Source organism: Phyllobates terribilis, unplaced genomic scaffold (assembly GCF_046119375.1).
Source record: "Phyllobates terribilis strain yellow unplaced genomic scaffold, ASM4611937v1 Scaffold_1__5_contigs__length_1240528914, whole genome shotgun sequence".
Classification (NCBI taxonomy): Eukaryota; Metazoa; Chordata; class Amphibia; order Anura; family Dendrobatidae; genus Phyllobates; species Phyllobates terribilis.
In genome coordinates, this window is record NW_027362761.1 from 21,083,394 (window position 1) to 21,110,243 (window position 26,850).

General features: G+C 45.3%; 1 protein-coding gene across 1 annotated transcript; it reads right to left on the minus strand.

The window, feature by feature from the left end:
- Positions 1 to 23,842: 23,842 nt before the first annotated feature.
- On the minus strand, positions 23,843 to 26,513 carry INSL3 (insulin like 3). The gene is made up of 2 exons (XM_073651347.1): positions 26,293 to 26,513; positions 23,843 to 24,114 (listed from the first exon to the last, which is right to left on the minus strand). The coding sequence occupies exons 1-2, from the start codon at positions 26,483 to 26,485 to the stop codon at positions 23,843 to 23,845; spliced, it is 465 nt and encodes a 154-aa protein (XP_073507448.1). The 5' UTR covers positions 26,486 to 26,513.
- Positions 26,514 to 26,850: the final 337 nt, after the last annotated feature.

Here is a 26,850-nt window from a genome sequence, read left to right on the forward strand (position 1 = left end):
CTATGCCACACATATCATACACACAGACACATGTACACCTGGACACGGATATCTCCGGTACTGTTTTTTCCAGTACCGGAAATATCTGGATGTATTAAAGAGCCTTTACTCTGATAAGAGCTTTATACCCCCTTGGAATTCTCTTACGTAACTTCATCAGGTAGTCAGCTGATATGTCTGTCAATAAACAAGTATGTCTTGTCAACAGTTCAATTGTGGAATCACCAGCCTTTAGAACATGTTTGCGACCACTGCTGAGGCAGTGTTATTGCATGGTTCCATATGGTGCTGAGCCCTATTCCATAATTGTTCTAAGGCCTATGGCCCCACTATCAGTATTTGGTCAGTATTTGGTCAGCATTTTTTCTCAGGAGTGGGAGCCAAAACCAGGTGAGGAACAATCAGAGAAAAGGTATAATAGAAACAAGTCACCAATTCTGCATTTATCACCCACTCCTGGTTTTGGCTCCCACTCCTGATAAAAAATACTGACTAAATACTGATACTGGGGCCGTGGACTTAGCACAAATATGACAAGAAACATTCAAGTAAAAAGAAACAGCAGTCCATTAGTACAACACATCACAACCTACATCTCCTTTGACAGAAAAGCTTAATTTTAAGCACACATACCTCTGTCAGCTGCTGAGATCAAAACTGTGACATGAGAAGAAAAAAATCTTCTTGGTTGACTGCGCTTGGAAGACTAAAGCTGGAGAAAGTGAGTGACTATAAAAGATTTTTTTATGCAGTCATCCATGCACACTTAGTCAGCCGATAAAAAAATGTATTTCTTCTGATGTCACAACCTTGCTGCGGCAGTTCACGGAGGCATATGTGCTTATGATACAACTCTTTGGTCAGTTGAGACGCAGGTCTTGATCTGTGTTTCTTCAGACTGCAAACTGTCGTGACATGACTAGGACAAATTATTTGAAGACTGTTTGAATTACATGATAGGATTTTATCACATTCTTAGAAAACCCATTTAAGACATAAAGGTCAGTCATTCAGGAAAACTGCTAAACCTTGATAGTATGCTCAAGTGCAGTCAGGAAAAAAATCAATGACCATGATGAAACTAGTTCTCCTGAGGACCACCCCAGGAAAGGAAAACCAAGAATTAACTCTGCTGATTAGGATAACTTCATCAGCATTACCAGCCTCAGAAACTTCAAATTGCCAGCTTCCTAAATAAATCAATAAATAAGTAGCAGACACATCCGAACATCAACTGTTCAAAGGAGACTGCGAAAAGCTGGGTTTTATGGTCTAATTGTTGCAAAAGAGCCACTACTGCGAAATGCAAGTAAAAAGAAAAGACTTGTTGGGCCAAGAAACACAAGGACTGCACTTTAAATCAGTGGTAAGCTGTACTCTCATCTCATCACCATATGTTTGTGAGAATGGTGGATGGTTTCTACATATGTGGGGCCTCCTGTGACGCATGGGGGAAGGTGTGATGTTGCAGGTGTGCTTTGCTGTGACACTGTTAGTGATTTTTTCAAAATTCAAGGCATACTGAACCAGCATGGCTAGTTCAGTGTTCTGCAACAACGTAATATACCATCTGGTTTGTACTTAATGCGACCATCATTTATGTTGCTACAAGACAATGAGCCAAAATAAACCTCCAGGCTATATGACCAATAAGGAGCGGAATGGCGTGCTGCATCAGATTAGATGACCTCCACAATCACCCAACTACTTTTCAGTTGAACTGGTTTGAGATGAGTTGGACTATGTGAAGGTGAAGGAACCAACAAGTGCTCAGCATCTCTGGGAACACCTTCAAGACCTGTTGGAAAGTCATTCCAATTTACTATCTGATGAAACTGCTTGAAAGATTGACAAGGGTATTTCAAGCTGTCATTAGAATAAAAGGCCAGTAGTCTAAAGGTTTAACACAGTCTGGCTTGTTTCACACGTTTTTCTTTGCTCCTTGTTTCCATATTTGTTCTTTTGTGGCACGCTGGCTTCCGTCTCAATCTGCAATACGCCCATTCCAATAAGCCCAAATAAAACCATTGCATAAACAGGCGTGTTTCCAAAAACAGATGCCCTATTTATAGACAGGGGGTTTTTTTGTTTGTTTTTTTTATAATTGCTGCCCGTCCTGTTCTTCCAAGGAGAATACATCTCATTGATGCCGCTGCCAGAACAACAAGAAAGATTATAGTTTAAATTACACATTTTTTCAAATCGCTGTGTACCACCCTCATGTTCTGCTCTAGGCATGGACTTGAAAAGTCTTGTCAATGAAATGATTACTAACATTACAACCTGAGTTATATTTAAGAGGTTAGTTCTTTCAGCAATCTAGTTCATGTATGTGTGAGACACAAGTTAAAGACATAACCCCTCTTTGGTCCAGTGACTTAGACTCTTGAAAAATATAAAACCTAGTGTATAATATGAGCTGCCCTTTATAAAAATGATTACATAACAAACTTCAACAACATTGAAGGTGCCTTTTCTGAGCAAGTGCTAGCCTGAACAAATTTTACTGTGCTTTATCAACAAAGTGATTATCACCTGTATATCTTTTACTTATTGCAAAAGTAATGTTTGCCAAATGGCAGTTCAAGGATAACTTCTAAAGCAATTGTTTACTGCAGCTAATCATTTATTTTTATTGCCACAGAGATATAAAGATCACGTAGTTGGTTGTATTGCGTCGAGTAGGATATAGTACTATAGAAGGGCAGATAAGCTGACGTAATTGATGTTTGTCTCTCCCTTATTATATCCGGGAGAGTGATAACTCACAACAGAAACACCACCTCCATAGGTAGTATAAGTGCTATGGGCTGGGGAAAGACCATGATGACCTATCCAATAAAACCTTCACCATTGAACGCTATGGATCAGAACCAGTATGCTTCATATATGGTGGTCAATAGTGAAACCCTTCTCACAGCTATCCTGGGCTGGAGAGTATTCATGCACCTGGAGTGATGACGTAATCAGGACAAGGTTAATGTTATGTCCCATGATTGGGAATTTCATGGACAATAATGGACTTCTTACAGTTGTTATAAATCACTGTTCTTTGTATAGCAGTAATGTTCACTTTCCTTGAAGTTTGTCGCTCCTCTCTCCATGTCTCGCTCTCATGTGACTGTAATGTAGTAAGTCCCTCCCTTCTTCCTGTCTTCCCCTCATTCCTCATGTTAACCACATTAGAAGTGACGCGCCCCCAGGGCCGTGGGGTACTCGGCAGCCGGGCCTCTGGATGCCGGTTGGGGGATATCACGGTGGCTGGCCCGGTCCGTGACCCAGGGCGGTCAGTGCAAAAGGGGGATATTTTTATATGGGGTTTTTGGGATTACTCGTGACGCCACCTGTGGTATGCGGCAAAAGGGGTGCCGCCGCTGCGGAGCAGTCCTCTGCAGCTGGTGTTACGGCAGCAGGGATGGTGTGGCTCTCCACAGGTAGAGCTTACTCCAGGGCAGTGCAGGTAATGTAAGTTGCGCTGGGCGTTTTAGTGCAGGGGGAAAGATGGCGCGGACAAAATAATGGACAGAGGTGGTGCGGTGCAGTCATCCGAGTCTTTACCCACAGTTCTTTAGTTCCTCAGGGTGCATTGTCAGCTTACAGCCTCCCGCGTCGCGCTGCGTTCACCAGGCAGGGGTTCAGCACTTTCTCAGGCAGATTAGGAGTACCTGACAGAACTCCACTTTCTCGTGCTCCTAGCCAGACCGTCTTTCTCTCTCCTGCCCTGCGCTGCCCACTCTCAATCCTGCTCGGGTGCTCTGAAGTCCCTCCTGTCCGTCGGAGTTCACAGACCTGCTTGACCCTCACGGGGATTAGAATGCGGCTTACGATTCCTCTGTCTTCTGACAGATTCGGGGCGTACGGGTGCCGTCCTGCACTCACCGTACCCCCTAGGATCCCTTCTTAGAACGGAGCCTACTCCCTGCTCCCCTCCGGGGCCTCCAGACCAGGCCCTACTTGTGGAGCAGAGCTCCTAATGAGACTCTGCTCCCGGACTGTTCTTCTGAACTGTCCTGAGCTGTTCTTCTGAACTGCTCTCCTCTCACTACTCTTCTCACTACTGTACTGCCACCCTAAGATGGCTTCCCTATTTATACCTCCTACCAAAGTTCTTCCCCTAACTACTTCCTCCACCCACACCCACTACTGGTTCCCCCTACCTTTGGGATCCCCCCACTCCAGCCAGGGTCAGGGCTCAGCAGGAACATACATTGCGTCTTGCCCTTCCAGCCGGCCTGGAGCAGTGTAGTGTTGGATGTGGGTGTTGGGGTTCCGGGCAGCACTCCCTCCTTACCTGAGAGAAGGAGACACCACACCTCTGGGTGAAGTGCAGTACCTCTGTGGCGACTGAACCCTCAGGGGCGCCACAGAAGCTCATGGGCTTTCAGCCTGTCTCAGGAAAAAGTTATTTTTACCTGCTTTTGTATGCATTATAACAAGAATTCTTAAAGAAAACAAAGCCTGTTCTGAATTCTTCCTAATGTGCCTGCTTGTATCCGAGTTAAAGTTATCTGTGACCTTCGCTTCCATGTAAGTAAGGTGAAGAGACAGCGTCTCAACAGTGCTCTATATTACAGCACAGCCATGGGGACAGAATAGTAAAAAGAACTTCCCAGATTCATCTGTAAAGCCAGCCACAGCTTCTATAAAGCTACAGAACTTTCAGTAGAGCATCTGCTCTCAGCATTTAAGAGACTATGCAGTTTCCTTCTCCCTGTGAATTAATATGGCCGAGGGAATGGCTACATGGTCTCTGCCAGACCCATTGTTAGAGGAAAAATGCATAGAACTTGATCCACTGTCTAGTGAGAAGGCTAAATGTCCCACAAAGCCTACATGGAAGGTTAGAGAGAACCTTGAAACCAGTAAACATGAACTTTCCTGTGTTATAGCAGACTTATGGCAAAAACTGCTGAGTCACATGGACAGCCTGTCTCAGCCTGCTTCTCTCAAACTACCACCAGAGGGAGCCCTTGCACAACTGTGTTCAGATTATCAACTGTATGTAGAAACAGCAGATGAATATGTCACAGTTTTACTAAAACTTAACCATTCCATTTCCTGTAAAGAGATGCAAGCTTTCCAGCAACTTAACTCTGAGAGAGAATGCATGGTGCGCAATATTAAAGCCAAGACAGAGCCAAGAATTGCACTAATGGCTGAGATGTCATCTTGCATTTCTGGCTCAGCCAGGCAGTCAAAGCGATCATCTAGGTCACGCTCTTCAAAATCTTCAACCCTCAGCGAACAGCTTATACAGTGAAGGAAATAAGTATTTGATCCCTTGCTGTTTTTGTAAGTTTGCCCACTGAGAAAGACATGAACAGTCTATAATTTTAAGGGTAGGTTAATTTTACCATTGAGAGATAGAATATCCAAAAAAAATCAAGAAAATCACATTGTATAAATTAGATAATTTTTTTTGCATTTTGCAGTGGGAAATAAGTATTTGATCCCCTACAAATCATTATGAGTTCTGGCTCCTACAGACCAGTTAGACGCTCCTAATCAACTCGTTACCTGCATTAAAGACAGCCGTCTTACATAGTCACCTGTATAAAAGACTCCTGTCCACACAGACTCAATTAATCAGTCAGACTCTAACCTCTTCAACATGGGCAAGACCAAAGAGCTTTTTAATGATGTCATGGACAAGAGCTGGAATGGGCTACAAAACCATAAGTAAGACGCTTGGTGAGAAGGAGACAACTGTTGGTGCAATAGTAAGAAAATGGAAGAAATACTAAATGACTGTCAATCGACATCGATCTGGGGCACCATGCAAAATCTCACCTCGTCGAGCATCCTTGATCATGAGGAAGTTGAGAGATCAGCCTAAAACTACATGGGGGGAACTTGTTACTGATCTCAAGGCAGCTGGGACCACACTCACCAAGAAAACCATTGGTAACACATTACGCCTTAAAGGTTTAAAATCCTGCAGTGCACGCAAGGTCCCCCTGCTCAAGAAGGCACATATGCAGGCCCGTCTGAAGTTTGCCAATGAACACCTGGATGATTCTGTGAGTTATTGCGAGAAGGTGCTGTGGTCAGATGAGACAAAAATTGAGCTCTTTGGCATTAACTCAACTCGCCGTGTTTGGAGGAAGAAGAAGGATGAGTACATCCCTAAGAACATCGTCCCAACCGTGAAGCATGGTGGGAAAAGCATTATACTTTGGGGGTGCTTTTCTGCAAAGGGGACATCACGACTGCACCGTACTGTAGGGAAGATGGATGGGGTCATGTATCGTGAGATTTTGGTCAACAACCTCCTTCCCTCAGTAAGAGAATTGAAGATGGGTTGTTGCTGGGTCTTCCAGCAAGACAATGACCCTAAACATACAGTCTAGGCAACAAAGGAGTGGCTCAAAAAGAAGCACAGTAAGGTCATGGAGTGGCCTAGCCAGTCTCCAGACCTTAATCCCATAGAAAACTTATGGTGGGAGTTGAAGCTCCGAGTTGAAAAGTGACAGCCTCAAAATCTTAATGATTTAGATATGATGTGCAAAGAGGAGTTGACCAAAATTCCTCCTGACATGTGCACAACCCTCATCATCAACTACATAAAAGTCTGACAACTGTGCTTGCCAACAAGGGTTTTGCCACCAAGTATTAAGTGTTGTTTGCCAGAGGGATCAAATACTTATTTCTCACAGCAACATGCAAAAAATTGTATCTAATTTACACAATGTGATTTTCTTGATTATTTTTTTGATATTCTATCTCTCAATTTTAATATTAACCTACCCTTAAAATTATAGACTGTTCATGTCTTTGCCAGTGGGCAAACTTACAAAAACAGCAAGGGATCAAATACTTATTTCCTTCACTGTAAGAGCACATACAGAAGCTGAGGCCAATAAGGTACAAGCTGACTTTGCTCAAAAGAAAATAGAAATGGAAATAGAAACACCCGCACCTGCCTGGCCTCAGCTACCTGGACACTGCTCGTGGGGTAATCACAATAGCTTCTAAGCTACCATCCTATATCCAAGATAGGTGGGCTATGCTTGGATCAAAATACAAAATAGAAAACCAAGTCTCCTTTCCTCCATTTTCCTACTTTTGTCAGTTTATCGAAAATATTGCAGAGTGTAAGACTGACCCAAGCTTTTTCCATGAAGAACCCAGCGGCCCTGGTTCATCCCTTCCCAAGTATGAAAGTCCACATGCAAGCAACAGTAACCGCAGCAGTCCAGTGTCAGTGAAGAAGACTGATGTTCTTCCCACACCTTCACCAGCTCCAGACAAGAGCGAGATATGTGAAAAGATCGTAAATCCTAATCGTATGTGTCCCATTCATAAGATGCCACATCCCCTAAAGAAGAGCATTGGCTTCAGAAAGAAACCGCTCCAGGAACTTAAAGAGCTTCTAAAGAAGTTTGGGGTATGTTACAGATGTTGTGCGTCTACTGAACACTTTGCTAAAGATTGTAAAATCTCTATTAAGTGTTTTGAGTGTGACAGTGAGGACCACATACAAGCGCTCCATCCATCCCAACCTGACAATGCACCGTTTATGCCTTCGCCCACCACAAGGCATGGCGGGGAGAATGCAGAGCAACCAGCAAGTCCTACTACAATATCTTCTTCAAGTACAGAAGTCTGCGCAGAAGACCTGTGTGACAAGTACTGTGCGAAGATATGTCTGGTGAATGTGCATCCTAAGGACCATCCTGAAAAAACCATAAAGATGTACGCCATCCTGGACGATCAGAGTAACCGATCCCTTTCAAGGTCAGAACTCTTTGATCTATTTGACTTAAAGGGAAACACTCACCCCTACACTCTGGCCACCTGTAGTGGTGTTACAGAGGTCTGTGGGTGAAGAGACAATGGACTCATAGTATCTTCTCTTGAGAACAATGTGAAGATACCCTTACCCACTTTGGTCGAGTGCAAGCAAATACCATCCAACAGAGAGGAGATCCCAACTCCTGAGGCTGCTCTTCGTCACCCCCATCTAAAGACTATAGCCAACAAGATTCCAGCTCTTGACAACAGCGCGAACATCCTGATTCTGCTTAGCAGAGACATTCTGCAGCTACACAAGGTAGGTCGGCAAATCAACAGGCCACATGATGCTCCATTTGCTCAATGCTTTGATCTAGGCTGGGTTATCATAGGTGATGTCTGCATGGAAAGGAAGAAGAGACCTGCAAGGATCTTCTCATTTAAGACTCATGTCTCGCCAAATGGTTGCAGCACTCACTTTCTGCCATGCCCACATCATTACTGGGTGAAAGAGAAGCCGAGTAACAGTAAGTGGCAGCAAGAAACCCCTGACAACAGCCATTTTCAGGTCTCGCCAGACCTGTATACAGTGGGTACAGAAAGTATTCAGACCCCTTTAAATTTTTCACTCTTTGTTTCATAGCAGCCATTTGGTAAATTCTAAAAAGTTCATTTTTTTCTCAAAGTACACTGTGCACCCCATCTTGACTGAAAAAAAACAGAAATGTAGAAATGTTTGCAAATTTATTAAAAAAGAAAAACTGAAATATCACATGGTCATAAGTATTCAGACCCTTTGCTCAGACACTCATATTTAAGTCACTTGCTGTCCATTTCCTTGTGATCCTCCTTGAGATGGTTCTACTCCTTCATTGGAGTCCAGCTGTGTTTAATTAAACTGATAGGACTTGATTTGGAAAGGCACACACCTGTCTATATAAGACCTCACAGCTCACAGTGCATGTCAGACCAAATGAGAATCATGAGCTCAAAGGAACTGCCCAAGGAGCTCAGAGACAGAATTGTGGCAAGGCACAGATCTGGCCAAGGTTACAAAAAAATTTCTGCATTACTCAAGGTTCCTAAGAGCACAGTGGCCTCCATAATCCTTAAATGGAAGAAGTTTGGGACCACCAGAAGTCTTCCTAGACCTGGCCGCCCAGCCAAACTGAGCAATCATGGGAGAAGAGCCTTGGTGAGAGAAGTAAAGAAGAACCCCAAGATCACTGTAGCTGAGCACCAGATATGCAGTAGGGAGATAGGAGAAAGTTCCACAAAGTCAACTATCACTGCAGCCCTCCACCATTTGGGCCTTTGTGGCAGAGTGGCTCAACGGAAGCCTCTCCTCAGTGCAAGACATATGAAAGCCCGTATACAGTTCGCTCAAAAACACATGAAGGACTCCCAGACTATGAGAAATAAGATTCTCTAGTCTGATGAGAAGAAGATAGACCTTTTTGGTGATAATTCTAAGCGATATGTGTGGAGAAAACCAGGCACTGCTCATCACCTGCCCAATACAATCCCAACAGTGAAACATGGTGGTGGCAGCATCATGCTATGGGGGTGTTTTACAGCTGCAGGGACAGGACGACTGGTTGCAATTGAAGGAAACATGAATGCGGCAGAGTGCTCTTGACCTCAGACTTGTCCGAAGGTTCACCTTCCAACAAGACAATGACCCTAAGCACACAGCTAAAATAACAAAGGAGTGGCTTCAGAACAACTCTGTGATCATTCTTGACTGGCCCAGCCAGAGCCCTGACCTAAACCCAATTGAGCATCTCTGGAGAAATTTGAAAATGGCTGTCCACCAACGTTCACCATCCAACCTGACGGAACTGGAGAGGATCTGCAAGGAAGAATGACAGATGATCCCCAAATCCAGATGTGAAAAACTTGTTGCATCATTCCCAAGAAGACTCATGACTGTACTAGCTCAAAAGGGTGCTTCTACTCAATACTGAGCAAAGGGTCTGAATTAGTGTTGAGCGAGCACTAAAATGCTCCAGTGCTCGAAGCTCGGGCTGAGCTCACCGTGATACTCGGGTGCTCGACCCGAGCAACGAGCCCAATGTTAGTCTATGGGAGACCCGAGCATTTTTGCGGCGGCACCCCCGGCAGTCTGTAGAAAGCCTAAAAAGTGCCCAAAACGATTGTGACAGTGCTCAAATGACATGGGGACAGCATGGGGATCGCCCCAGGAAGCTTTTCTGACACTCAGGTCACTGCTGTCAACAACGTGGTCAAAGGTATTAAGCACTTTTACGGGCTCACAATAAAACGTTCAAAAACGAAACTGAAACTGCTTTCCTGTGAAATATGTTAAGGAACATCCTTTCCAGGTTAAAGACTTGTGTATAAGGTAAAATAAATAACCAAAAACAAAAATACTCCTCCACACCTTGGGCTATGTTCACAAGTAGCATTTTTTATGCATTTTTGCACTTTCGTATTGCTTTCAACCGTGACAAATGCATTCACCGGGAAATGTCATTCTAACATTTTACAACCTTATCTGGCCATGTGCTGTGTGACACATGCATACAGTGCTGAAAAGACATGGGAACAGCATGGGGAAGACCCATGGAAGCATCTCTGACACCCAGGTCGCTGCCTAAAAGTGTGCCCATCAGAAGTCATCCTTGCCGCATCAGAAGATGCCGACTTGCAACTATCCCCGTGCAAGTCCTTGTCCCAGGGCAGTGTTCAATTGTGCCTCCCCCATTCCTTGCAATGCAAGCGCAAGTATGCAGCCTGCCACCCACCCACACCCAGGCTGCAATACTATACTGATTGCTTGCACTTGAAATTGGGCCTTTTAGGCATGTGGAGGCGGAATCTGGCCACCACGTCATGGCTGCGTCGGCGGCCTGGTGTCTGTCACGGGTGTGTCGCCACGAAGATCGTCGCGACTACACAGCCTGACTTCTCGCAGCTGAGTTTTTGGTGCTTTGTGTCTTTTGGTAGTGAGGGAGTTAATTCTCTCTCTCTGTGCTTGACGAGGCTCAGCCTCGCCCAGCTGCAGTTAATGCTGCAGTATTGGGATTCCTTCAAATACCTGCTTGTCTGATAGGGAAGTTGTCGGTGAAAGCATTTCTTGCAGACCTTCAGAGCGGATCGTTGTTTGGTGGAGTTCGGAGCGAAGAGTATGCGGTGTGGTTTCTTCCCTTCCTCCCTTTATCATTTATCTCCTAACCTGTTGTTGTTCCCTCTGTAATTGTGGTGTGTGTTTTTGTATGCAAGGTGGTTTTTGGTTTTCCCCTTGTACTGTCTCGTTAGTCTAGTACTGTGTTTTGGGCTTTTTCTATCCTGTTCCCCATTGTTGTGATCGGGGTCCTTCTCAGGACTAGATTACTGAGGTTCAGGGATATTCAGGAGTTTAGGGTTATGCTGGCGGCCTGGACCTCTGTACCATTAACAGTACCTCCAGGTTGAGGGATTAGTCAGGGCCCCCGTTTAGGGTCAGCTCAGGCCCCTGACCTCCTGTACGCTGAGACAGCGTGACATTTTCACCGACCGACAAAAAACAAAAAAAAAAAAATTTTTTGTCCAGCCACCATGGATCCAGTAGCCAGTCTAGCTCGGCAGTTGCAGAGTTTGTCCATGGAGCTGGCGGACGTTAAGTCCAAGGTTTTGTATCCCCAGGAGCAAGCCGGACCAGAACCTAAAGTAGCTCTCCCTGACAGGTTCACTGGGGGGCGGGACAAGTTTTTTGTTTTCCGGGAGGCATGCATGTTGTACTTTCGGCTGCGGCCTCGGTCTTCGGGGAGTGAGGAGCAAAGGGTGGGAATTGTCATCTCGCTCCTACAAGGGGACCCACAATCTTGGGCGTTCTCTCTTCCCCCGGGCTCCCCGGCTCTCCAGTCAGTGGATAGGTTCTTCGCTGCTCTGGGACTCGTATATGATGACCCGGATCGGATATCCCTTGCTGAATCTAAGTTACGTAGGATCCACCAGGGAGATCGTCCGGCGGAGGAATTCTGTTCGGAGTTCCGTAGGTGGGCCACGGACACCCAGTGGAATGACCCGGCTCTTAAGAGCCAGTTTTGTCGAGGGTTATCTGACAAATTAAAGGATGTGTTGGCACAGTATGATCCTCCCGCCTCACTGGAAGCCGCTATGGCCCTTGCTATTCGCATTGACAGACGGCTTCGGGAGAGGTGCGGGATAACTCCGCCCCCTGTGATGACTCCACCTCCTACAAGGTCCCCTCATATGGAGGTTCCCCTGGTCAGTCCAGAGGAGCCTATGCAGTTAGGAAGGACATCATTCCGGGGGAGGGGACCGGCGGTGCGCCACAAGACTGGAAGGTGCTTCTTCTGCGGGAGAGAGGGACATTTTATTGGGGGGTGTCCATCCCGTCCTTTGCAGAGTAAAGAGTCGTCGGAAAACTGTTGATCCCAGGTTGTGTGGTGGACGGCAATCTGGGAGTAGGTATTTCGTCCCTAGGTTCGTCTCAGTTTCTCGTGCCGGCGGAGGTGGTGGTGGGTACGAGAACTGAGAGGATATCTGTTCTTCTAGATAGTGGGGCCGGGGCTAATCTGGTGGACGCTCGGTTTGCTCGGGTTCAAGGTATGCTATTGAGTATGTTGGCTAAACCCATCCCCATATTTTCGATCGACGCCAGGCCTCTCGGTCAGGGAAGTTTTTTGCAAGTGGTGCATAGCGTAAATCTTCAAGTGGGGGCGATACATAAAGAACTGTTGTCTTGTTACGTGTTGGAGGGTCTTCCCACTCCTATTGTGTTGGGCCTTCCTTGGTTAACTAAGCATAATCCGGTTATTAATTGGCAATCCAGGGAGATAAGCCAATGGAGTGAATTCTGTAATAAAAACTGCATGAATACGGTCATCGGTGCTGTCACTACTAGGGTCTTACCTCCATTTCTGGCGGACTTTGAGGATGTATTCTCGGAGAAAGGGTGTCAGGAACTACCTCCTCATCGCGTGTATGACTGTTCTGTAAAATTGCTCCCTGGGGCCAAGTTACCTAAATCTAGGTTGTATAACCTATCTGGTCCAGAAAGGCAGGCCATGAAGGATTATATTTCAGAGAGTCTGGCTAAGGGGCATATTAGACCTTCATCTTCCCCGGTGGCCGCGGGGTTCTTCTTTGTGAAGAAAAAAGAAGGAGGCCTATGCCCTTGCCTGGATTTCTGTGAACTTAATCGGATTACGGTCCGAGATCCGTATCCAGTCCCACTTATCCCCGATTTCTTTAATCAGATCGTGGGCGCCAAATGGTTCTCTAAGTTGGATCTCAGGGGGGCGTACAATCTGATTAGGATGAAGGAGGGGGATGAGTGGAAGACGGCGTTTAACACTCCGGAGGGGCATTATGAGAACCTTGTCATGCCATTCGGTCTGACTAATGCCCCGGCGGTGTTCCAACACTTTGTTAATGACATTTTTCGCCGCCTGGTGGGTCAGTTTGTGGTCATATATCTGGATGACATCTTAATTTACTCGCCTGATCTTGTGTCTCATCAGGAGCATGTTAGGCAGGTGTTACAGATTTTGCGGGATAATAAACTGTACGCCAAATGGGAGAAGTGTGTGTTCGCCGTACAGGAACTCCAGTTTTTAGGTTTCCTGGTGTCAGCGTCCGGTTTTCGTATGGACCCAGGGAAAGTGCGGGCAGTTCTTGAGTGGGATCAGCCAGAGAATCTTAAGGCACTACAACGTTTCCTGGGGTTTGCTAATTATTAGCGGAAATTCATTCGTAATTTCTCATCCATGGTTAAACCTCTCACAGACATGACAAAAAAGGGGACGGATTTTTCTAGGTGGTCTGACAAGGCTTGTCAAGCATTCTCCTCCTTGGGTTCCTGCGTCAGATATTAACGCAGACCGGTTAATTCGGGCCTTCCACACGACTCACCCAGATAAACCTGGCCCTGAGGGTCCGGAGGCCCCTCGTAGAAGGGGGGGTACTGTCACGGGTGTGTCGCCACAAAGATCGTCGCGACTACACAGCCTGACTTCTCGCAGCTGAGTTTTTTGTGCTTTGTGTTTTTTGGTAGTGAGGGAGTTAATTCTCTCTCTCTGTGCTTGACGAGGCTCAGCCTCGCCCAGCTGCAGTTAATGCTGCAGTATTGGGATTCCTTCAAAAACCTGCTTGTCTGATAGGGAAGTTTTCGGTGAAAGCATTTCTTGCAGACCTTCAGAGCGGATCGTTGTTTGGTGGAGTTCGGAGCGAAGAGTATGCGGTGTGGTTTCTTCCCTTCCTCCCTTTATCATTTATCTCCTAACCTGTTGTTGTTCCCTCTGTAATTGTGGTGTGTGTTTTTGTATGCAAGGTGGTTTTTGGTTTTCCCCTTGTACTGTCTCGTTAGTCTAGTACTGTGTTTTGGGCTTTTTCTATCCTGTTCCCCATTGTTGTGATCGGGGTCCTTCTCAGGACTAGATTACTGAGGTTCAGGGATATTCAGGAGTTTAGGGTTACGCTGGCGGCCTGGACCTTTGTACCATTAACAGTACCTCCAGGTTGAGGGATTAGTCAGGGTCCCCGTTTAGCGTCAGCTCAGGCCCCTGACCTCCTGTACGCTGAGACAGCGTGACAGTATCCATACTCAGTTCCCAGCCAGCCAGCGGCCGGGTGTCCACGCTTGGTCTCCAGCCGCCAGGGGGCGGCCAGGTGTCAATACTCGGTCCCCAGCCACCCCGCGGCCGGGTGCCCACACACGGTCCCCAGCCGCCTGGGGGCTGCCGGGTGTCCAAAAACAGTCCCCAGCCACCCCTATTTGTCCCAGTGCGCCTTATACACAAGCACGCATACCAAAACATTACCTGTGCCCTCCCCAGTGTATTTAGTGGGAAGGACAGCCTAACCACAAACACGTGGACAAGTGAATGTGGCCAGGGATGGTCCATCTCACTGACGCCTTCACACTGGGTTAATATTGTGGAAGCCGGGACACAGTTGGACACTGGGATGCAACACGTCCTCCACACATAGAGGATTGCGGGTCCTGGGTCAATCAGGCTTCAACACAAAGTTCAGAAGGTAGACAGCAGCAGTGGTCGGCCTCCTACACAACGAGTAAATTATTCATGATCATGAGGCCATCCATCTCCTTAGCTTTCTATTCCTTGGAATGCAAGCGCATGTATGTAGTAGCGGCTAGGCCTGAGGTGGTCAGCGTTTTGGCACATATCCTACCTCCTCCGAGGATTGCTGGATGTTTTCCTGCTACTATCCCAGTTCTATTACTCCCGTTAAAACAAAGCTTCAGGTGTTGAATGATGGATGAGGTGGTGGCAAAGGAGAAAGAGCAGGAGGAACAGGGACCATTCACATCAATATCAGGCCAGTCAACCACACATGTCTTGTAGGATATGTTTCTGTACCAAAAGGAGCAGTTCGGCTACACAGTTATAGGGCATACAGTGAGTGCAATGCCTACCAAAAATTTAGAGGCACTCCAATGCCCCTTGGAAATGACATGGAGGTCAGAGGGCGTTAACTAAACCTTTTTTTCCATTTATAGCAACTGGGTCTCCTGTGCACTGTTGGCCTAAGCAGTGAATGGAAGGCTTTCCAAAAATTATGAGGAACTGCAATGCCTTTTGAAACAGACGTGGATTACAGCGTACTAAAAACCTTCTACCCATTATTGGGAAGTGGGTCTCCCTTAGTGTTCACCTATGCATTGAAAAGCAATAGCTGACTAAAATTAGGAGGAAATGCAATGCCCGTTGGAAGAGTCGTGGAGGTTAGAGTTAATTAAAAACAACATTTCAATGCCCCTTGGAAGAGCTGTGGAGTTCAGAGTGGTTTAACAAGACGGTTTTAATGCCCCTTGGAAGAGGCGTGGAGTTCAGAGTGGTTTAACAAGACGGTTTTAATGCCCCTTGGAAGAGACGTGGAGGTCACAGTAGCTTAACAAGACGGTTTTAATGCCCCTTGGAAGAAACGTGGAGGTCACAGTAGCTTAACAAGACAATTTTAATGCCCCTTGGAAGAGATGTGGAGTTCAGAGTGGTTTAACAAGACGGTTTTAATGCCCATTGGAAGAGACGTGGAGGTCACAGTAGCTTAACAAGACGGTTTTAATGCCCCTTGGAAGAGACGTGGAGTTCAGAGTGGTTTAACAAGACGGTTTTAATGCCCCTTGGAAGAGACGTGGAGTTCAGAGTGGTTTAACAAGACGGTTTTAATGCCCATTGGAAGAGACGTGAAGGTCACAGTAGCTTAACAAGACGGTTTTAATGCCCCTTGGAAGAGACGTGAAGTTCAGAGTGGTTTAACAAGACGGTTTTAATGCCCCTTGGAAGAGACGTGGAGTTCAGAGTGGCTTAACAAGACGGTGTTAATGCCCCTTGGAAGAGATGTGGAGGTCACAGTAGCTTAACAAGATGGATTTAATGCCCCTTGGAAGAGACGTAGTGTTCAGAGTGGTTTAACAAGATGGTTTTAATGCCCCTTGGAAGAGACGTGGAGGTCACAGTAGCTTAACAAGACGGTTTTAATGCCCCTTGGAAGAGACGTGGAGTTCAGAGTGGTTTAACAAGAGGCTTTTAATGCCCCTTGGAAGAGACGTGGAGGTCACAGTAGCTTAACAAGATGGTTTTAATGCCCCTTGGAAGAGACGTGGAGTTCAGAGTGGTTTAACAAGACGGTTTTAATGCCCCTTGGAAGAGACGTGGAGTTCAGAGTGGTTTAATAAGATGGTTTTAATGCCCCTTGGAAGAGACGTGGAGTTCAGAGTGGTTTAACAAGAGGCTTTTAATGCCCCTTGGAAGAGACGTGGAGGTCACAGTAGCTTAACAAGATGGTTTTAATGCCCCTTGGAAGAGACGTGGAGTTCAGAGTGGTTTAACAAGACGGTTTTAATGCCCCTTGGAAGAGACGTGGAGTTCAGAGTGGTTTAATAAGATGGTTTTAATGCCCCTTGGAAGAGACGTGGAGGTCACAGTAGCTTAACAAGACGGTTTTAATACCCCCTGGAAGAGACGTGGAGTTCAGAGTGGTTTAACAAGACAGTTTTAATACCCTTGGAAGAGACGTGGAGGTCAGAGTGGTTTAACAAGACGGTTTTAATGCCCCTTGGAAGAGACGTGGAGGTCACTGTAGCTTAACAAAACGGTTTTAATGCCCCTTGCGAGAGACGTGGAGTTCAGAGTGGTTTAACAAGACGGTTTTAATGCCCCTTGGAAGACACGTGGAGTTCAGAGTGGATTAACAAGATGGTTTTAATGCCCCTTGGAAGAGACGTGGAGGTCAGAGTGGTTAAACAAGACGGTTTTAATGCCCCTTGGAAGAGACGTGGAGTTCAGAGTGGATTAACAAGATGGTTTTAATGCCCCTTGGAAGAGACGTGGAGGTCACAGTAGCTTAACAAGACGGTTTTAATGCCCCTTGGAAGAGACATGGAGTTCAGAGTGGTTTAACAAGACGGTTTTAATGCCCCTTGGAAGAGACGTGGAGGTCAGAGTGGTTTAACAAGACGGTTGTAAAGCCCCTTGGAAGAGACGTGGAGGTCAAAGTAGTTTAACAAGACGGTTGTAATGCCCCTTGGAAGAGACGTGGAGGTCAGAGTGGTTTAACAATACGATTTTAATGCCCCTTACAAGAGCCATGCAGTACAGCATATTAAAAACATTATTCCCATTATTGGGGAGTGAGTCTCCCATAGTCTTTCACTATGCCTTCCAAGCAAAAGCTGTCAAAAATTAGGACGGAGGAACTTGCAATGTTGGCAACACGGACCACGATCACCCTGGTGGTATAGTGGTGGTGGAGGCTGAGGATAAGGAGAAGAGCAAAGAACAGCTGAAATGAGGAAGCGTCTACCCAAGTGTGGGTGTGAAGCGATGCATGGGAATACACCTCCCGAAATAACACAGTGGATTTGACTTTATGTTACTCTGCTGTCATTTGGTGGTGATGAGAAGTCTGGCCCAATCCAGCCCTTGTTCATTTTGATAAGGCTCAGCTTGTCAGCATTGTCAGTTGACAGGCGAGTGCACTTATCAGTTCTAATTCCCCCAGCGGCACTAAAATCCCGCTCCGATAACCCGCTAGCGGCAGGGCAGGCCAGGACCTCCAAGGCGTACAGAGTAAGTTCATTCCAAGTGTCCAGCTTGGATACCCAATAATTAAAAGGCACAGAGGAATCACGGAGAACGCTGGTACGGTCGGCAAGGTATTCCCTCACCATCTTTTGAAACTTTCCACTCCTTGTGAGAGTACCCCGCGCCTCAGGGCCTGTAAGCTGGGCGGGTCTCAGAAAACTGTCCCAGAATGTTGACAGTGTTCCGCTGCCTCTGCTGGATTGTAGTTGCCTCTCTCTCGCCTGTACACCTTGGTTGGGCAACGAACTGTGACCTCTGCCGCTAGCGTGTTCAGATGGGAATTTTTTTAACAGTTCTGCAGCAAGGGCCTTCTGGTACTGCCTCATTTTTGTAGACCTCTCCACTCAGGAATAAGAGAGTGAAAGTTCTCCTTGTAGCGGGGATCTAAAAGTGTCACCAACCAGTAATGACTGTCACCCAACATTTTGACAATGCGAGGGTCACGGTTAAGGCAGCGTAGCATAAAGTCAGCCATGCGTGCCAGACTGGTAACCGACAGGACTTCCGTGTCCTCACCAAGATGACGACTGACCATGCTCTCCTCCTCCTTCTCCTCCTCCCCCCTGTCCTCAGGCCACCCACGCTGAACCGACGGTATGACACTTGTACAGGTACTACTGTCTACAGCGCATGATACCAGCTCCTGTTCTTCCTCCTCCTCCTCCTCTCCCTCATTGTCCCTCAATGCACGTTGGGATGAGATGAGGCTGGGCTGTGTGTAATCGCCCGCTACGACTTCTTGATCCATCTCATCATACTCTGGCTGCAATGCCTCCTCTTTAATTCTCTGCAGAGAGCGTTGCAAAAGACAGACAAGTGGGATGCTGACGCTAATGATGGCGTCATCGCCACTCACCATCTTGGTGGACTCCTCAAAGTTTGTCAGGATGGTACATATGTCAGACATCCAGGTCCACTCCTGAGGTCTTATGTGTGGAGTCTGACCTGAATATCGATGGCCTTGTTGCAGCTGGTACTCCACAACTGCTCTCTTCTGCTCACAAATCCTTTGCAACATGTGGAGGGTAGAGTTACAACATGTGGGGACATCACACACCAGTCGGTGTGCCAGAAGCTGCAAACGCTGCTGCAACACAGCAAGGGCGGCGTAAGCTGTAGCTGACTTCCGAAAATGAGCTGACAGGCGGCGTACTTTGACGAGCAGATCTGTCAATTAGGGGTACGATTTAAGAAACCGCTGAACCACGAGGTTAAGCACATGAGCCAGGCATGGTACGTGTGTGATCTCGCCTCGCCTCAGAGCCGCCACCAGGTTACGGCCATTGTCACACACGACCATGCCTGGATGTAGGTTCAGCGGTCTCAGCCACAGATCTGCCTGCTCTTTCACAGCTGTCCACAACTCACAAGCAGTGTGAGGTTTATCACCTATGCTTATGAGTTTCAGCACAGCCTGTTGCCGCTTAGCTGAGGCAGTACTGCAGTGCTTCCAGCTTGTAACTGATGTGGTGATCTCTGAGATGGAGGCTGAACATGAGGAGGAGGATGATGCGCAGGAGCTGTACACTGTGGGGGCAACTCTGACTGACATAGGGCCCGCAATCCTCGGTGTGGGGAGGATGTGTTCCGTCCCAAGGTCCGACTGGGTCCTTGCTTCCACTATGTTTACCCAGTGTTCCGTCAGAAAGATGTACCGTCCCTGGCCACAAGCACTTGTCCATATGTCCGTTGTCAAGTGGACTCTCCCAGTAACTGCGTTGTTGAGGGCACGGCAGATGTTTTGGGACACGTGCTTGTGTAGTGCGGGGATGGCACACCGGGAAAAATAGTGTCAGCTGGGGACCGAGTACCAAGGGGCGTCCACCGCCATAAGGTTGCGGAAGGATTCCGTCTCCACCAGCCTAAAAGGCAGCATTTCCAACGCAAGCAGTCGTGAAATGTGCGAATTTAGGACTGTGGCCTGTGGGGCGTTGGCTGCGAATTTGCTCTTTCGTTCAAAGGTCTGGGATATGGTGGGATGTGGACGTGGACGTTGATGCTGTTTCTTGAGAACCTGCCATAACAAGTGAAGACTTTGCATGCAGTATGGACAGGGGATTGCCTTGCACGCACAACAGGGGGTTCTCTTACACGCACAACAGCGGAAGAAGCAGTGGTGACACCCGCTGACACTGGTCGTGGACCCTGGGGTTCACCCCACAAAGTCGGGTGCTTTGCTGACATGTGCCTGATCATGCTGGTGGTGGTCAGGCTGGTAGTTTTGTCACCCCTGCTGATGCTGGCCTGGCAGGTGGTACAAATGGCCTTTTGGGGGTTATCAGCAGAGTCTTTAAAAAAATTCCAGAATCTGGAAGACCTACCGGTCTTACTGGCAACGTCCCTCGTGTTGGTGTTACGGGGAGCGGTTGCCTGCCTTCTGTCTGCGGCCACCACACTGCTTCTTCCTGCCTGTTGGGGTACTCTGCCTCCCTCCCCTGTGTGCTGCTGGCCTCGCTCTGCGTGTCCTCCTGCCACGTTGGGTCAGTTACTAGATCATCCACCACCTCCTCCTCTTCCACTTCCGCACCACGGTCCTCCTCCTCACTTCGTTGCAATTGTGTCTCGTCATCATCCACCTCTTGTGACAAATTGCCAGCGTCGCCTTCCTGTTGCCGTGGCTGTTCAAATATTTGGCCATTGCTACATGGGATCTCCTCTTCCACCACTTCAAGCGGAGCAGGCGAGGGGCCCAAATATGGAAATGGACCAGTGAACAGCTCTTCAGAGTGTCCAACTGTGGGATCAGTTGCTGTCTGACAACACTCGGCATGGTGGGAGAAAGGAGCATCAGGGTGAGGAGGAGTATGCAGTCGAGACTCACGGCTACTAACACTTGGCCGTGTGGAAGACAGACCGTAGGTGGTGGTGCCCAGGTGAGTGGAAGTATTATCTGCTATCCAATTAATAACCTGTTCACACTGATCAGTTTGCAATAGTGGTGCTGTTGTGTGCTTCCCTAGTAATTCGGTCAAGAACTGGGAGCGAGAAGATGTGGCTGTTGGTTGTGGCACATTTTCACCTTGGCCACGGCCCCGTCCTCTGAATGCACCATTACCAGAACATCCTGTACCACGTCCCTTGCCAAGCGCCTTGCCCATTGTAAATGAAGTAAAATAGATTACACTCGCACTATCAATGGCAAAAGGGTAATAAAAAGTAGATTTGAACCTTGGAAGAGGAAAACCACAGTTCTAGTTATCTGGCCTACACCAGAATCTTTTAAACAGATATATTTGTGTCTGAACACTCAGCGAGACACTCAAAATGTTTTTTTTATGGAAAAAAGGCAAAAAATGGATAATACAGAGATTTGAACCGTGGAACTGCAAAACTACAGTTCTAGTTCTCTGGCCTACACCAGACTCTTTTAGACAGATATATTTGTGTCTGAACAGTCAGCGAGACACTCAATGTTTTTTTTTATGCAAAAAGGTGGATTACACCCAGATTTGAATCGTGGAAAAGGAAAACCACAGTTCTAGTTATCTTGCCTGCACCAGAATCTTTTAAACAGATATATTTGTGTCTGAACAGTCAGCGAGACACTCAAAATGTTTTTTTTTATGGAAAAAAGGCAAAAAAGTGGATAATGCAGAGGTTTGAACCATGGAACTGCAAAACCATAGTTCTAGTTATCTGGCCTACACCAGACTCTTTTAAACAGATATATTTGTGTCTGAGCAGTCAGCGAGACACTCAAAATGTTTTTTTTCATGTAAAAAGGTGGATTACACCCAGATTTGAACCGTGGAAGAGGAAAACCACAGTTCTAGTTATCTGGCCTACACCAGACTCTTTTAAACAGATATATTTGTGTCTGAACACTCACAGACACACTCAATTTTTTTTTTTGGGGGGGAGGGGTAAATACCAAAAGGCTAATAAGACGGGTATTTGTACAGTCTAACTGAGGGAAAAAAAAGAGGATTTCGATGAAAAAAAAAGGATTTTTCCTTGCCCCTGAGACCTGCGTCTAAGTCTAGCAATTTGAAAATCAGCACACAGGACTGTAATGCAGTGTTTGTTGGTATAACCACTGCGTCTCTTATACAGCCTGCCTGCCTGCCTGCCTGATATCTGGGATGGATATTAGTCCTGAGAAGGACTGTTTGTTTGATTTTGCAGGCTTTAGAAACCCTACACTACCTATTTTGCAGTATAAATCTCTCCCTAGCTCAGCAGCACTCTCCCTACACTGTCTGATCCGGAGCGACTGTGTCCAAGATGGCGGCGCCCGGTTTTAAATACTCGAGGTGACGCTGTGCGGCCAGCCAATCACTGTAATGCTCACAAACAACATGACTGTGGCATTACAGTGACTGGCTGGCAATCCCTGCATGTTCATTGGCTCTGTAAAGAGCACCAAACCTGCAGGGCGGAGACCCGAGCTCCCGCCCGAGTAACCCGGAAATGCTCGGTGCTCGCCGAACATCCCGAGTAGCGAGATGCTCGGGTGAGTACCGAGCAGTGTCGAGCATGCTCGCTCAACACTAGTCTGAATACTTATGACCATGTGATATTTCAGTTTTTCTTTTTTAATAAATTTGCAAAAAATTTCTACATTTCTGGTTTTTTTCAGTGAAGATGGGGTGCAGAGTGTACTTTAATGAGAAAAAATGAACTTTTTAGAATTTATCAAATGGCTGCAATGAAACAAAGAGTGAAACATTTAAAGGGGTCTGAATACTTTCCGTACCCACTATATATACTGTATATATGCACCATATGCCACTACCTCTGAATTCACATAAAGCCACATGATGTGCATTGTTCCTGATCTGTATATATGTAAAATGATACATTCTAGTAAAATGCAGAGTTTATTTCATATACTGTTTTATGTCAGGACGTTTAGTTATAGAGGAATAAAACATGAGAAAAAGGTACAAGAAATACATAAAAGCAAAAATACATTTTCTTCGGAAAAAACTACATTACGATGCTAACAATGAGATGATTTGCAAATCATTTTTATGGAGTTTTTTGAAGGTTTACGATATATGCAGACAAAAGTATGAGCTGCCATATAGACTAACTTCATGTGTAAATCTTATGAAAAGACCTGGGATGCCAGCAAAAAATAGTGGTTTACTCATGATCCTATTGTTATTTAGTGTTGTCTCGTGCATAAAATCTGATTTAACAAAAAGTAAAAGGCCCCCATTCATTTAAAACTAAAGTCTACCAAACCCGCCGGTATTGGAGGGATTGATCAGTAGTTTGATAGGTATCGGTGTCTCCCATCATCTATCAGGGGAGAGGTGGATTCGGCATGTTGGATTCTCTCTCATAGGGAACATAGGAGTATTCAGCCAAGCGGAGTGCTCTTGTTTATGGATGAATTAGGGGAGATGACTATCGGCCAACGATTGTTTGTACTACAGCTATCTAATGTGTATTAGAGGCTTAATTTTAAAACCAGTTAGCTCACTTCATTTAAGCCTGTCAAGAGAATTCTGGATACTGATTAGTTCCTATTGTCACATATAATTCACTAATGTGGGGTTTCTTATGCTTTTGTATAAATTTCTTAAGGACATAAGTACCTGGGAGTTTGAGATTTCTCTAAAACCTTTCTGACTCCCTCCGTTTTTTATTTCATTTTCTGCCTTATTGGGGGGGGGGGGGGGGCTTTACTGTTGTGGGTATATGTATTTAATATCTATATATTATATTTTACTGATTAATAAAGAAATTAATAAAAGGGGACATGTATGCATTTGGCGGATTTGCAAAGCAATTGCTATGAATGAATATGATTTCCGTGCGTGTGAATGGCGTTTCTGCATGTATTTCTATAAACCTCACATAAGAACAATGATGCAGTCACGGAGATTTCTCAAACAAATTGACTGTGTGTGAATATACTGTAAATCTTGTACCTTATGTGACTAGATATAGATAGAGTATTGGGCTTGACTGCACTATTAAGCATATAATATTATACATGTAGATCTTAATAGAGATGGCAAAGTGTATTATGCTCAATAATAGCGCTCAGCAAGAAAATATAATGCGTAAAAGCCACATTAGCAGAACTTCATGAGTTCAGTCTTGGTGCAGCCTCTCTGACAGCAGGATAAAGCCGGCCCTGCACTTCTCTTCATTCGCAGGCCAACACTTTGCTGTTCTTCACTGGCTATAGGATCATATAGGGCTCCTTGCAACTGTTCCATAGTTGGATCGTTCTTCTGCAGGGAGGAATATGGAGGATTTTGAGCTCTATGGCCGTCTCCATACACTGAATTCAGACGGTCATGGTCCTCCAAATAATCTTTATTCAACCATTCCATGAAATCACCTATAATCAGAATTTTAGAGGCGTTATCGATGTGTAATCTGTAGTACCTTCTTACAAGTTTCACAGTAAAAGCCCAATATGCATGTAGCCCTAGCCCACACACTACAGCTGTGTTGTCAGTGCCCTTCTTTGTGTGTGCTAATGCACCTTATTATACTGCTTTTATGCACTAAAGTAGCTAAGAGATCAGTCATTGCTTGGTTTTAATGAAACATAATTAAAATTAAGTTTTAATATTCCTACTTCAAATTCACTGACATATAAAAAATTGAGTAGGGAACTTTACTGAAAGTAGATTGTATTAGTAAGATAGCATCAATTACATATTTAGCTCCTGTGCGCACCCTGACTTAACTGTATTATACAGTCAGGGTGCTTGAATAAGCAGCGGGCTCAGGCGCTGAGCCTGCTCCATACAGGGCCGATGCCAGTTGTAATACGTAGCAGGCATCTGCCTGTAACAGCAGAGACAGAAGCTAGCCTTGATCGGTGCTGTTTATTTAAATGCCGTTGTCAATCACTGATAGCTGCATTAAAATAGCGCAACCTCTGGTGCGTGCTCCGGTGTGACACACCAATGAATTACTGTGATAGCCTGGTCAACTGACCCAAAGAATTATGTTGTCAGGTCATTTTTACTGCACAATAAACGCTAAAAAAAAACACATTGGCAGAATTTCAGTTTTTTCACAATTTCACCTCATTTTATTTTTTTCCCGTTTTTCAACATATGATACTTTAAAATGAATGGTGTCATTCAAAACTACCACTTGCTCCACAAAAAAGCCCTCACACAGCTATGTTGACAGAAAAATGAAAGTTATGGCTCTTGGAAGAAAGGGAGGAAAAATAAACACTAAAATGAAAAATTGTCTGGTCTCGAAGGGATTAGTTTTTTTAATTAAATTTATGTATTTGGGAATAAAAATTATTTTTGCTAATTGGTTTCATTACAAAATTTGTATAGTTTGGCTTTTACAAGCTCTTTTTTCTCTCCACATTCAACTTTCATGTGGTCTGTGATCATAAATCGGCTGAGAGGAGCGCAGAAAAAGACAGATAAGACAGATACAAGAGATACAAATTCACTGTCAGACTGTCATAGTGGGCTGACTGATTGATTCTCAGTTCACTCATTCTGCAGTCAGCAATAGTCAGGGCAACACACGTTCAGTATTTGGTCAGTATTTTACATCAGTATTTGTAATCCAAAATCAGGAATGGAACAATCAGAGGAAAAGTATAATAGAGACACGCCACCATTTCTGTATTTATCACCCACTCCTAGTTTTGGCTTACACATACTGATGTAAAATACTGAACATGTGAGCGTAGCCCAACACAGAGACTAAAAGGTGAATAGGGACATTTTTTAAATAAACACAATTGCATAAATTACTTTTATTCCCAATGACATGCATTTACGGTAAGTAAAACCCTTTAACTTATGTACCTAAAGCGATGAAAGTGATACATATTTATTAGTGTCAGGTTTATTTAGGTATTCATTGGTTGATTTTAAATAATATTCACATACATTACATCTCTAGTAATTGTTTAAGTAAAGAATTAAACTTAAAGGGGTTGTTCGACTTCCAAAGATCAGGCAGGGATGGTTATAAAATAATAAAATAATCTATACTCCCCTCCTCTAACTCCAATCACTTCGACACAGTCCATCTAGCATTCTCCACCAGGACAGAAAGCTATAAAGTTCCTTCACCAGACCGCTGAGGGCTGTGATTGGCTGCAGCTGTCAGGTGACTGAATAAGACACACCTAATGAAGTACTGTTCCAGTCACCTGACCTCTGTAGCCAATCACAGACCTCAGTGGTCAGGTGACCACAGAACAGGACTTCATTCCTTTCTATACTTCATTCCTTTCTATCCTGGCCACGACAACCAGAAAGCATGTGTTGGGTGTTACAGTAGGTGAGTATACAATTTTTTTATAATGTTACAACCATTCCTGCTGAATGCAATGTTTGATACAGTTTATTCCCTCACCTTTTTCTTCACATCTGCTTTTATATCATGTTATTTTATGTGATTGCAGAATGAAGCATCAGTGGCTGTAAAGATAACGTGAGGCCTTTTTGTTTCTGTAGTTGGGTGTGGGGTTTGATTAATTTTGCAGACAAACAACTGTTTAGCATGCAAACAAAAAAGTACTTACGGTAAGGGTTAAGTCTTTCTTGTCCAGGTTCAGGGGAATATCTTTTCCACCGCGATCCTCCACATGACATGACAACAGTCCGAATGAAATCTCTTCCACATAGCCTTATGCCACCATCCGACACCTCCAATGCCTGGCAAAAATTAGGTATAGAGGAAATGAGCAGGAAACAAAGACAGAAGCGGAGACACATGGCTCTTGGTATGATGTCTTTTACCTGACCTACTGAAAGGTTTGACAGATGAACTGATTTATAAATAAGATCTTGACCATTATCTTTTCAAGGCTTTTAAGATAATTACATTTTAGGAAACAACCTTGTAAAGTAACTCCTAGAAAAGGCAAGGACAACCTTGGGATTAACAGCTGCAAGAAGTGACTAAATGTTACATTTTTCTTTTTCTTTTTTATACATCTTAAATTTTTCTTTGAACCGTAATTAAAGAGGTTTCCCAGTTCCATAGAAACCTTAAAGGCTGCACCTCCTTTAAAATAACAAAAAAAGCAGAACTTACCTGTTAAAGCCCTTGCCATGCTGTAGATGGCACACCACAGTGG